The 13,939-nt window shown below is 42.2% G+C and overlaps 1 protein-coding gene across 2 annotated transcripts in view; it reads right to left on the reverse strand.

Annotated features, from left to right (window-relative positions):
- The window catches only part of LRP2 (LDL receptor related protein 2), a 141,334-nt gene that overhangs the window by 102,498 nt on the left and 24,897 nt on the right, over positions 1–13,939 (reverse strand). For both annotated transcript variants that reach the window (XM_081924070.1, XM_081924071.1), the window contains exons 2-4: positions 7,322–7,429; positions 5,405–5,527; positions 3,036–3,152 (exon numbers count right to left, since the gene is read on the reverse strand). In XM_081924070.1, the coding sequence (XP_081780196.1) occupies positions 3,036–3,152; positions 5,405–5,527; positions 7,322–7,429 (348 nt within the window). The remainder of the gene's footprint in view (positions 1–3,035; positions 3,153–5,404; positions 5,528–7,321; positions 7,430–13,939) is intronic.

Consider the following 13,939-nt stretch of genomic DNA (forward strand, 5'->3'; position numbering starts at 1 on the left):
TTGGTAGGGGTATTGTTATGCAGATCTGTTGGGGGGGGGAGCGCCATCACCTCCCCCAAATATTGAAGGGTAGTCCGGTAAAGGATTCCGGGGCGTTGCCTCATCCAAAGCCTATGGAGGTCAGGGCGTAAAGCACGCCCCCTATAGGTGACCCTGGGGGAGTCCCTGGTTGATGTGCATCAGCAGGGCTCCCCCTGCTGGTGTTAACCCTTCCCGGTCTTCAAGCAAGCAGGCTGAAGCCGGACAGTCTGATAGGACCAATGCCTAAGCCAATACTGCTCTTTACCTGTAACCAATAAAGTTGTGGCCTAATTTCGCCCATTAACCTTAAATATCTGCATCATGTGTCTTTATTTCTGCTGGTGGGAGGCTGGAACTTGCCACGCAACTCCCATCATACCTCACCATAGTCTATGCTGGCTGGGGCTGATGAGATTTGCAGTCCAAAACACCTGGAAGGTACCACAGTGGCCGAATTCTGCTAGATAAATGAACTGTCTCTAAGGCATGTTGATGAGAAATCGTTCTTAGAACTCACGGAAATGGTGAATGGAAATCACTACTGGAGATTCATTATTGACCAGAGGGAAGAAAAACCTTTATCACAGGCCTATGAGAATATCAGGGCAGGAAGCAGAATGTGGTAAGGAAGGCAGTAGAGATTCTGCCCATTCATAATGCATCTTTCAGAAGTTCCACAATTAATAGTTATGTTCCTATAGACTACCTTTGTCTACAGTTTTGGGAAACACAGAGTGGTTTGTCCAAACTAACATCCTTAAGGTTCCACCTTTGGTCTAATGTACGTACGTAAATTGTTTCACAGAAATACGACACACAATATTGTTGTTGTTGTTTGTCATACCCACTCTGGTGGTTAACACTGTTGCGTAGGATAACACGGGGCCATAATGAACAATAGGCAATAAGGCATGGTACTCAGAGCCCATGTTTAATAAGCAAATGATGCAAGCAGATGTCCACGATTACATTGTAATCCCCATAAGCTCTCTGCTCCTCATTTCTTTTTAGCCAACTCTTGTAATGACTAGCTGGGCTGACCCTCATTTGTCAATCAAAAGGGTGGAAATCATAGATGGTGTGGAAACAATGGGAAAGAAGTTAGTTTGGACACATCCACCCAGAGACTTAATCATTGAGAAAAGAAGAAACAAAAACATGCTGTCAAGTAATCAAGTTTTCCTCTACCAAAGGCACATTAAAAACTATTTTCTCCTATAAAGGCCACACTTGCCAAGATATGAAATTTCTTTCCAGCCCTAGTACTTGGCTCCTTAAACCACTGGCATACTCATAGTCTTTGAGGTTGTCTGTGGTTCTGTTACATGGGAAAATTCCAAGCTGGCTTCTCTTGGATGCCATTTATTCCAGTTTGTGTCTGAACCGCTTACCATTTTGGATACGTTATTGATTTTAGCAAATGAAAGGAATAAAAGGCTGCTGGCTCATCATAAATGCGATCTTTCCATGTGCAAGCCATTCAAATGTTTTTTGCCTCATAGATAAAGTTGCAGAATATTCCAATCCGGTAGGGAATTGGCTAAGGCAGCCTTACCCAGCCCTAGGTCTGTTGATGTTGTTGGGCTACCACTAATACCATCTCTGAGCTTTGGCTGAGGATGATGGGGGTTGTAGTCCAACAACAGCTGGAGACCCAAGGTTTGAAAATGCTGAGCTAAGGGGATGAAAAGGGCTACTTTCTTTTCCAGCTTGCCCTCCCAAGTACTGAGGCCAGGCTATATGTTCACAGTGGTTCTAAAAATATATATTAAATACCACTACAGATGAGTTTCACGGTCTAGCTTCAGCTATTTTAAGGATATCACTTGCTACAGATGCAGAACTCATGGCAAACTCCATCTTCTATGTATGAAATACTATCACCAAGCACTACAAAAGTGGGTATCAAAACAGGAATGGCAGGTTGATGTGGCTGGTGCTCACCACCTGACAACCACAGGTTCCAGCATCCTATGTTTACTTTGGCCTAGATTTTGTTACCTACTTCCGGAGAAAACAATATGTGGTTATGTCCTAGGCAGATGGTGGGCACCTGTCTCACAATCTGTTTCATGGCAAAACTAATTCACTCTCAATATCTGTCAGGTATGCCAGAAAAGCCAACTGAGAGTAGCTTAAAAGTACAATAAGCATCCCTTTGAAAAAGGCAGCCTCAGACCTGTGTTATAATTAGCCTTTTCTTACACAACAATATCATTCAACAAGGACCCTTCAAGAAGGACTCTACACAGTGACAGCGGACACAGCAGGCTGGTTTTGCTCCTGAAACCCACAGTCTCTACTTTCTGGCTCCTATACACCTAGTGCTTTAGCACTTCTACATGACTCCCAGTGCCTTCTCTCAATTTCTGTATCAAACTGGGAAAGAAGCATTTCGCTTTCTGTAGCCCAAATGAAAAGTACTTGATCTTCATTTGAATAATGGGGTTCTTTGAAATGTTTGCTTTACACCCAAAATTCAAAGTCCATAGATTATGTCAAGGATGGGGAAACTGTGCCCCTCCAGAATATGTTGCTTGACTACAACTCCCATCATCCCTGACCCCTGGCCTTGCTGGTTGCAGTTGATGGGAGCTAGAGTTCAACACTATATGGTGGGCCCCACCTCTGGCTAATATGCAGGTGTCCCCAACTGTACCTTTCTGCATATACTTGTTTTTCCAAACCAAACTGCTTATGCTAACTTTGGGCTGTTATCTCTTTGTTTAGCATCAGAAAAGAAGAAGGGAGGGAGGGAGGGAGAGGGAGAGATTCTTACAAACCATACCCCACAACATAGCAATAATTCAGGTAATAAGTCTTAAAACAATGTAGCTGTTATAAGAGCATCAACACTAATCCATGAAAGAATCTGCAATGAAATTTTGATAACAAGAAGCATATTGTGGCCATTTCTGTCCATCAACAAACCTCTTAATCTTACAAATTGATTAAAATGCCAGCGAGACAAGGGATGAAACCAAATCTAGTGCTAAAGATTGAAAAGTACTTACGGCAGCCTCTCTCGTCTGTTTCATCTGTGCAGTCTTTGACTCGATCGCACCTGTATTCTCCTGAGATACACTGTCCGTTTGTACATGTAAACTGCTGACTGGAGCATGTTCGCCCAGCTGTAAAACACAGTTTGCTTAGAAGTGCATCACTTATACAGAGAGAAAAAATATTACTTTTTCTGTTTGAAGCTGTTTCTTATCTCTCTCTGTATCCTTTTTTTAAACTTTATTCTATTTTCTACTATGTATTTTGTAAAATGGTTTGTCTGTCTGAGGTGGCAGAGGCAGTCTTCTTCTACACTTGATATTGGGTGCCATTTTGGATCAAGATGGCAGACCAAGCCATTGCAAACAGCACAGATTTGGAAGGCTCTGAATATACTGTTGCCAAATCTGGTGTGACGCTTCCAAACTGCGCCAATCCGGATGACTCCTAAGATGCACTGTCACCCAATTTCGTGTTATGCTTGCAAACTCGATTCCTTTATGAGGTGGTCCAAGGACTTATCAGTCACTTCTCTCCTCAGTTTTATCACAAAAGATAAAACACCAGCTGGAGGAACACCTGCTGCCACCATGCCTATTGCAAAGGATGCCCTGCGAATACTTGAATTATGTGTCCTCGCTTTCAGAACAAAAACTGAACAGGAAAAAACAATGCTGTCACTATGGCTCTGTTGTATGCAGATGGATTCACTTTGAACATTTCAGAGCCTTAGAAGGGATTTGCAGTCATATTTTTCATGAACAAATCCAAACAAAGTGCAGTTGGCTGCGGCGATTACTTATCAACTATCACTGATAAAATCCTTCAGTCATAAAGGTAAAGGTAAAGAGACCCCTGACCATTAGTCCAGTCGCAGACAACTCTGAGGTTGCGGCGCTCATCTCGCTTTACTGGCCGAGGGAGCCGGCATACAGCTTCCAGGTCATGTGGCCAGCATGACTAAGCCGCTTCTGGCGAACCAGAGCAGCACGCGGAAACGCCGTTTACCTTCTTGCCGGAACGGTACCTATTTATCTACTTGCACTTCATGCTTGTGAACTGCTAGGTTGGCAGGAGCAGGGACGGAGCAACGGGAGCTCACCCCGTTGTGGGGATTCGAACCGCCAACATTCTGATCAGCAAGCCCTAGGCTCTGTTGTTTAACCCACAATGCTACCTGTGTCCCTCTTCAGTCATAGGAACCCGCTAAACATCAGCCTGAAGGAGAAGAATGAACAACCCCTGTTCACTGTGGTGCAATGGCCAGGTGAGAGAGATGCTGCTGTAACAGTAGGTTTCCTGTATCAGAAGAAGGTTGGACTAGACTGTCTTAGAGGTCACTTTTAACACTTATGGTTCTGTGAGTGGATGGAAAGAGTAACACTGGGCTACCTTTTGTGAGTGTCCAAAGTGTGGCTTGCTCTCTAGTACAATAGTTGGGTGACCACACACAGCAAGCAACAAGTGCATCTTCCTGAAAATGACTCGAAAACAGAAGCAGGACTTTGCTTTACAGCCACTTCCCAAAGGTCTTGAGTTAATGTGTAGACGTGCAAAACTAAAGCAAGTGTCATGATTTAGTCCAGTGATGGATTAGAAATGCCTGGATTTTGCCCTTTACTGATTCCTTAGTAGATGTGTAACTATTTGTGGCAGTAGCCCCTAGTCAAAGGGTGATGAGGATAAAGAACAAGGTGAGCTTGTCTTTCTCTTCTGGAGCGTGCTAAAAATAATAATAATCTGAAAGTCTTATCCTTGGTCAATAGTCCAAATCTTGATCTGCAGCACAACTGGGGAAATTAGTTCCCAGAAACTGAGTATCTGAGCAGAATCTGGGTTGGCTTAGCAATTCCCGTAAATAACATGAGCACAGGGAAAATCTGAACACTGTCTGAACATAAACCCACAACAAGCCCTCCTGGACCCTAAACTTCAGGGCAAGTAATTGCACTTCTTTATCCATCCAAATGCATCCTAGCAACTCTTGTGAGATTAGTTGCTCTTCTTCCCATTTCACTTATGTTTTGGATTGAATTTATGATTGCACTGTTAAGGTCCCTAAAACGAAGTCCAAAGGTTAGCTTCTTTCCACAAAAAGTCTTAAAGCAACTTACAAAGATAAAAACCCACAACCCACCCATCAACAAAGGCTTGAAAGGTCACTTAATGGGTAAAATAGGATGCCACCTTCTATCAGATTGGACCACTAGTCCATCTAATTCACTATTGTCTACTCTGATTGGCAGGAGCTCTCCAAGGTTCAGACTGGAGTCTTTCCCAGCTGTACCTGGAGAAAACGGGGACTGAACCTGGAACCTTCTGTATACAAAATATTCGTGCTGTACAACTGAGCTATAGGAGTCGCTGCTAGTTCATAACTTACGACATTGTTGACGTTCATCAGAGCCATCTTCACAGTCTTCTTCATCATCGCATACCCATGGCAGAGGAATGCACTCTCCATCGCTGTGGCACTGAAACTGATTTCCTTCACAGGTGGGATGTGCTAGTGAGGGTAAGCAAATAATGTTTGAAACCACCAGCTTGGATGTTAGGTAAATAAAAGAGATTTAGCTACTAAAATGGCTTCAAGTCTTAACAATATGCTAGCTTTGTCATGCCATTTGGCTGGGTTAGACTGGAAGACACCTTTCCGATGTCACAGTAATGGAGACAAAAACTTTAATTTGCCTCTGACAAAGTTCTCCAGTTTTATCCTCCGTTTAGCTTATAAACCAGCGGTGATCTCTAATAAGGAAATACAGCCACGCTGTCAATGTCAACATACGCAAGTCAAACAGGTGCATGAGGGAGCAGACATCATAGTCAACAGACGTGTGTCCCAGAGTCCTGGAATACCCAGTTCCAGAGAGTCCTACGAATACCAATTCCCTAAACATACCATGAAGGGATGGAAAGCAACTTCCTTCTCTTCTTAAACCTTAAATACCTCCGCATTCACTATGCCTGTCTTATTCTGACTTTAACTGACTTCATATTGCACCTCTTCTCAATTAACACTTCATGTTACCACCTAGCCCTCATTGCTGGCAATGTGTCATAATCCAAGAGACATGGGAGACTGTAAGAGAAAGCCAAAGCAAAACAGACCCAGAAGGAAACATATATAATAGTCTTAATCACTCAGTTGATTCAACCAGTCAACAGACCTCACAATAAGACCTAGATATCCATTATAAGATCAGATAACTCTACTGACTGGAGGGTAAACATGGTTACATTTATTTGGATAAAGTCTTAGCTCGAAACTTCTAAGTTCTGCCGATAAACAGAAGACTCACATCTCTGCATCTCAGATGAAGCTCTCTCTCCTCCCTCTCCCAACAGCTCTGCCGTCCAATCCACAGCTACCTCTTACAAATGGGAGTTATGGCTATTCCATTACATAGCTTTTATCTGTCATCCCACTAGGGTTAAGGAAACAAGGGCTCCTTTTCCTCCCTCAGTACCCCAGTTCTCTAAAATAAGAGAGGGGGGGGAGGAGGGTGCTCCCATGTGGGTGTTGACTTTTATATAGAAGCACTTATCAACCAGTACTCTAACATGACAAATTCCATTTACAGTTTTACGCCTTGAATTAGTAGTATTTCCCCCTTATCTCAGTCCAACTGGAGCCATGTCAAGCCACCAGCTTCAGTCCACAAGCTAAATAAAATCACTTAAATAAAATCTATAAAGCTGTATGATGATATCATGGGGCAATTGTAGGGTCCATCTGACACACTCCACAACCAGCCACCAATCCAAATAAGGTTCTACATTTCCTTTTTCTATGCAGCTCCTCTACAAACATTGTGCTGAGGTCCTCCATAGTCTCCAGCCATTCAGTAAGCACTCTCTGCTTCCTTGCAATTCTCAGCATAATTGCAGAAGTGCGGCAATGCTCACTATGCCACATGCTGGAAGAAGGTGGAAAGTCTGAGAGGCTACAAGGGTAGGGGTGGTTAAAGTGCCTTCCACACAAAACTAAAGAACAGCCTTGCTGGGTCAGACCAAAGGTCTACCTGGTCCACCATTCTGCTTCTGAAGATGAGTAGCCTGACTAGACCTGTCTATACACAAGCAGAACACAACAACAACAGTCTCTGGGCAGGAAAAAAAATCATTTAATTATTGTGGCTTAACAGCTACTTGTAGATCTATCCTGCATTAATTCATCTTCTTTTTCTAAATCATCTAAGCTAGTGGCCATTACGCTAATAGCAACGGCTAGATTTTATTTTATTTTTTAGCACAGGGCATGGGTACACACATTTTGAATGAGCTTAATTTCACTTACGGCAGCCAGCTTCATCGGAGTCATCCGAACAGTCCCTTGCTCCATCACATCTCCAGTCGGCGGGGATACAGCGTCCATTTCCACAACGAAACTGTCCACTTTCACACCCTGAAAGCAAGCAATGCAGCTTGTGTCCTTACTTTTGTATCAAACAGCAAGTACAGTGGTACCTCTGGTTGTGAACGGGATCCGTTCCGGAGGCCCGTCCGCAATATGAAAAGAACGCAACCCGCAGCAGCGCGTCTGGGCACGCGTGGGTTGCGATTCGCCGCTTCTGCGCATGCACGTGATGTCCTTTTGCACATCTGCGCATGCGTGAGCAGCGAAACCTGGAAGTAACCGTGGACGTAACATGAGGCATGACTGTAGACAATATGGCTATCTTCAAACACAGTCTTAGAGAATGCCCCGCCACACATAAAAAGGCTGAATTCTGCTTTTAGTAGCAGACCAATGTGATTTCACACAAGACAGCCACAAGTCAAACCATGTAAACACCAAACCAGAAGTTATCTACCTGCTCATATTTTTTTAATAATGATGCCCATTACTGCTGTGTTGAGAAGCCAAAAAGCACTGCGACAAAGCTAACATTTCAGCAAGCGTTGAACCCATTTGTCACAAATAATCCACATACTTCTACTTTAAAATATAGTGTCACATTCATGAGATGTGTTTGGACCATGCCTTTAGATCCTCTTGCAGAGAGATGAGATCTAGGAATCTATCTACCAGTGACGTTGGGAATGGTTTTCTGTGGCTGGAGAGCCATTCCTTCGTCTGAACTCTGTCCATACAGATGGTTGTAAAGCTGCTATAGGAATGCACAGTCCAGCATTGGTAATTTTTAACTCTTCACATGCATTTATCCAGGTACAGTAGAAGCCTTCAACCAGTGTATTTCAAAATACCACTATTCCATTTATCTGTTATGAAAATGTCATTATATGGTATAAAAACATGGAAAATCGTTCTATCCAGTGATGTGTAGAAAAAAATTCAAACAAATATTTTTCCATGGAAATCTTTCCATTTTTAGAAATGCATTGTTTCTTTTTTAAAAATCTATTAGTAACATAATGAAAGGAAATAAGATGTCAAATTTGGCAACAGGAATGGGCAGAACACTGATGCAAATCTAAAAGATGTACAGTGGTACCTCAGGTTAAGTACTTAATTCGTTCCGGAGGTCCGTTCTTAACCTGAAACTGTTCTTAACCTGAAGAACCACTTTAGCTAATGGGACCTCCAGCTGCCGCTGCGCCGCCGGAGCACGATTTCTGTTCTCATCCTGAAGCAAAGTTCTTAACCTGAGGTACTATTTCTGGGTTAATGGAGTCTGTAACCTGAAGCATATGTAACCTGAAGCGTATGTAACCTGAAGCGTATGTAACCCGAGGTACCACTGTAATTCGTTTTTTGAGAAGGGTTTTGTGTGCTGGATTATTGCTAAGACAGCAGGAAAATACTTTAGTAATATCACAAGGTGGGTAAGCAATGCTGTTGTAGGAGAGATTTGTTCTAAATCAGGGGTCTGCAACCTGCGGCTCCGGAGCCACATGTGGCTCTTTTACACCTTTGCCGCGGCTCCGGGGCGGATACTAGCGAGGGGAGGAGGCGCATTGTGCGCCCCAACATTCCCACTGTGGCGGGCGCTGTACTGGCTGTGACGTCGCATGGGGGCGGTGCGTGCGTTAGTCACGCACCGTCCCGACGTCACCTTCCCGCCCGCTGTCAGATCGCGGCTCCAGAGATATATTTGTTTTAAATGTTGCAATGGTTTTGCGGCTCCCAGTTTTTTTTTCCTTCGGAAACGGGTCCAAGTGGCTCTTTTTGTCTTAAAGGTTGCAGACCCCTGTTCTAAATTAACAAGGCAGTGAAAATGACAGGTAACTGGATAGCTGTTCGCTATAAACACATTCAATCAAGTCGTGTTTCATGAAGTTTCAGAAAGGATGACAGTTCAAAGGGCAAAAAGCAGCAGCAAAAAATAACCTCTCTCATCGTCTGTCGGACCAAACAAAATCTTGTCTCGCCTTATTAACCAAGTGTTAAAAAATCACTTATTTCCAATTACAACTCATCGGAAAGTAACTCATGAGAAACAGGCAATGCCAGTAAATCCTTGAACTCACAATGAGATAAACAGACAACAGATTATCTAAGCTCCGACAGAAAAACCAGGCATATCACCGCTCATAAACACAGCTAAGTGATGCACTCCTTTGGTGTATACCGTAGGCAAACGGCTTTACGTGAGGAATGTTCAAATCTGATTGTCTGGTAGTGACATCCTGATTTATAATGTATCCTACAAATGGTCAGATATTTCGCTTGGATAAATGGTGGTACCGGGTGGTACAGGAACATGTACACCCAAATACCTTCTAGACTAATGCATGATGGTGGTTGGTGGTGCAGGTCTGGGGTTGGTGGGGCAGGTCTCTTATCAAGTACCTTTAAAAGCACAACAACCTCCCTTGCAAAAAATGCCCCGAAGGAATGTATAAATGCATGCTGGAATCTCTGGCCCTTTGATTGAATTCTGCCTTGCAAATGAGAGAATCTTAGGGCTAGTTAAAAAAACAAACAAACCTGAGCTGTTAACAAAGCAAGCAAGAAAGAAAATTACAAAGTAAATGGTGCGTACGTGAAACAAGCAAACAAAACACCGCATTTACTCATTTAATATAGCACAGGTATTGTGTATGCATTGCGATTTTAGGAAGCACGCTGCCCTACAATATATGTGTCGCACAATTCCGTTTAAGAATAACATTGCCGTTTTTTCAAAGTGAAAAGCAGCAGGATTAATTACTAAAGCTTAATGGAATAATAGTAACCCTTACAGTCATTCTAACATTACCCAAAAAATAAAAAATAAAAAACCCAGCCATTCATATCTCCACACAGTTGGTGTTGTAGCAATGCCCGCTTGCACAATTCATCAGCAGACCTACTATAATTCACTTAATTATAGCATGAGTCTTTCCAAACGTAATCTTCTCTGCTGGCTTATTCCATGAATGCTGCAGCCTCAAACTATGATTGCACAAAAGCAAAACAGCCTGGCACATGGGTGATTTTATGCTTTCTATTCACTTAGTAGTCACCTACAAAAAAAAAGTATTCTGTTAAGCTGGAAAGGGTCCTTTGAGGTGAGAAATGAAGGCTAGTAATCAATAGTTTAAACGTTTTTTGTCACAAACGGGCTTAAATACATGTTTCACCTGTGAACTAGTAAGCAATAAATTGCAGTCAAAATGTAATTTAGCAACCACAGCCATTTATGCCTATGATATACTCAAAACTTCAGTACAGTACAACTAACCTAGATAGTGCAGATATATATCTACATTGTAATTATAATCCATAATTAATCTATTTTCTGTACACTGCCTTGTTGCTGCACACGAAAGACACCACAGAAATCTTTTCATAAATGCAAATAAAATTAATACAAAAATTGACATTATGATAAAAATCATTTTCCCTACCACAAAAACTGATGACCTTCTCGATCTGTCCTTGGTAGTTGAGAATATAATTAATAACATTTTCTCATATTTTGAACCAACCTCTGAGGTAGCTTAGGTCCCTTGTTTATATACAGTATGTATTATATATGTATCTAGGATACCTTCACATAGGGATCTAATGCCATGCCATCTATAGTTTAGCCCTATAAGACTGAGATGAGTTCAAAGGAGAATAAAGAATTCCTACATAATTAAGGGCTCATTCTTAACCTCTATGATCACTAAAGAGCAATTAGTCTTTTAACCGTTTGGTTCCCTCTTTGTATAGCATCAGTGCCTGCCCTGAGCCTTCAAATAATATAATCATGAGAATTTGGCCCAGTGCTTGCTCCTACCATGAGACAAGAGTGCCAGCTAAGGCAAATCCAATTGGTATGTGACATTTGGAAAGCTATGAACCTCCTCCCTGCCATGTTGATTGTCAGAGTCATGGTAGGGGGTCAATGGGGGGATTTCGCCCCCCACAATGTTTTTGCTTGCTTGGGTCATTCCACTGGGGATTTTAATTAATGCTGAGAGTCCTTGTGGGCCTACAGCCTCCCTTTCCCCTTTGATCTGCTTCCCCTCATGCTGAAAGCGGTATTAAGCATTATCATTTTGCCTTTTAAGTTACGTTTAAACAGCAACCAAATGCACAGACCAAGCTTTCAAAATCCACAGAACTCCAAAGAACACTTGTAACTGCAAGTGTAACCTGGTGGACAACAGCCTCAGCACTGAGAGGGGGAAATTGGGCTCATAAGAAGAAGGCAAATAATTATTGACACTTATTTCACAGGCAATATTTACTTCCTAATAAGCCCTTTAAAAAAATGGCAGGGCAGGAATCAGCTGAAGGCTGCAAAAAAAAAAAAGTTATACTAATGAGCTAATTTTCACTGATTTATTTTGACAGCTGCTTCTTTCGGGCTAATGACGGGGCATGAGGGATATCTGTAGGAAATTACCAGTATGTTTCATATACACAATAAAGCAATTAAATCAAAGGTTGTTTTGAAACCATCCACAACATGTATCTATGAATAAAGTAAGGCTGAAGTTCTCGCCTCACTTACTTGGGAATACACCCTGCCGAATTCAATAGGATTTATTTCTCTAAGCATGGTTAAAGTTGCACTGTGGAGTTATGAGGGGGAAACCATTGAAAAAGGAGGGTTTTCCTGTTCCTGTGCTTTATTGTTAGTATATTTTCACAGTCAGGGCCAGCCCAAGATATTTTGGCACCTGAGACAGACCCCAAAATGGCGCTCTCTTCCCCACCAGAGAAGAAGGGGTAAGGGAAGATCTGCATCAGAAACAAGGGAGGAAGAAAGATTGAGCTCAGGATCTGCTGCCCTGGTGAATCCTGCTACCTGAGGCAGTCGTCTCATCTTGCCTCATGTGTGGGCCAGCCCTGTTCACAGTGTATATTATCATACAGAATAGGAACATAGGAAGTTGCCTTCTACTGGGCAGACCATTGGGTCCATCTAGCTCTGTAAGGTGCTACTGGAAGGATTTTTTTTTTGTTTTAGCTCTGTATTGTTTACACTGTCTCTCCAGGTCAGGGCTTCAGGCAGGAGTCTATCTCAGCCCTAAAGTATGTAGGCCTAAGCCATTTCTGGGTCTGAATTGTGCCTGGAAAGAATTTGGTAACCAGTACAGCCCTTGAAGGCCAAATGTTGTATGCTCCTGTAGGCAAGCACCCACAACCATTTTCACTGCTACATTCTGGACCTACTGCAGCTTCCAAAGAAACTTCAAAATAATCCCATACAGAGTGCATTGCAATAAATCAATCTAGATGTGACCAAGGCATTTGCCAACTCCTTCCATCTAGATGTAACTAAGGCATTACTTCTTCTTCCAAAGATCGATTTATCCCTTTCTGTTCCCACTCAACCAGATCTCTCCCATTTGCCTTAATCAGCCAAGAAGAGCAAGAGTAAAGTGTATGCACACAGGTTTCACTATCTGAATGCTTGCTATTCGAAAATTCACTTATCCAAACATCAGGAAAGTAGTACTCAAACCTCACTATACACACCACAGATTCAGACAGCCAGACCTGAGTGGGCAACCAAGTCCCCTTTATCAACTTTTACCAATCCTTGGTATATAACAAACATGTCATAACTCAGAAAAGTTTCACTGGATGACTCTGTGGACAGATAAGTTAAAAAAAAAAGTCAAAAGCTCCCATTTTATCAAGTTGGAGATTTCTTTCCCAATGCAAGCTGCTAGTGTGAAGGTACCGATCCAGACCAGAATTGAAGCAGGAGACAAAGTGTTAAAATCCCAGAGTTCCAAACCAGATTAAATATTCCACCTATTTCAAAGTAAGTGTGCTTAGATTTGTGGTGCAATTTTTTAAAAAAGAGTTTTATCACAATTCTGGCATCTTCGTACCCCAATGATTTGGTTGAATAAAATATTCCAAATCTCTACAACAAACATGTGGACTTCAAATACTTTAGCTGCACCTTCCTTGGATAATGATGATGATGCTGTGAAAGAAGATTTCTGCCCAAAGGAATTCTTTAAGGCACCTTACCTTTTCCATCTAGCAGACCAGTCATCAAAACCCAGTGGCTTTGAAGCCCAGTGCTAACACTGACTGCATCAATCACTTACTAGTGCCATATACTTTCTCCAAAAAGATAACTAAGTGACAAGATCTTTCCTTATCTTTTCAGCAGTTCATTGGAATTCTTTTGCCCCTGCACTGAAGGCAGGTCAACATTCCAAAAATGAAAGAGATATCTGAAGACCAGAGCTGTCCTAGTCATTGGACCAGAGCATGAGGCTGTTTCGAGATTAAGAACACAGAACACAATTCCTGAAACTGAAGGTATCCCTTAAAATAAAGTTCCTCTGGAGCTTTTCCTACACTGTTAGGGGTATAAGATTGCTTGTTTAATGGTGATGAATTGTCGTTTTATTTTAAATAGCTTTGGTACCATTTATGTGCATGATTGCTTTGTGCTACCTGAATTTTTTTAATAATCTAAGAAATGAAACCCAGCATTAGTGAAAAGAGGGTGGTGGAATGGATGAATTGTCTTATCATTCATCCGTGCGCACAAACCTAAAAAACAAA

Source organism: Podarcis melisellensis, assembly GCF_964234715.1.
Source record: "Podarcis melisellensis genome assembly, chromosome: 1".
Lineage (NCBI taxonomy): Eukaryota > Metazoa > Chordata > Lepidosauria > Squamata > Lacertidae > Podarcis > Podarcis melisellensis.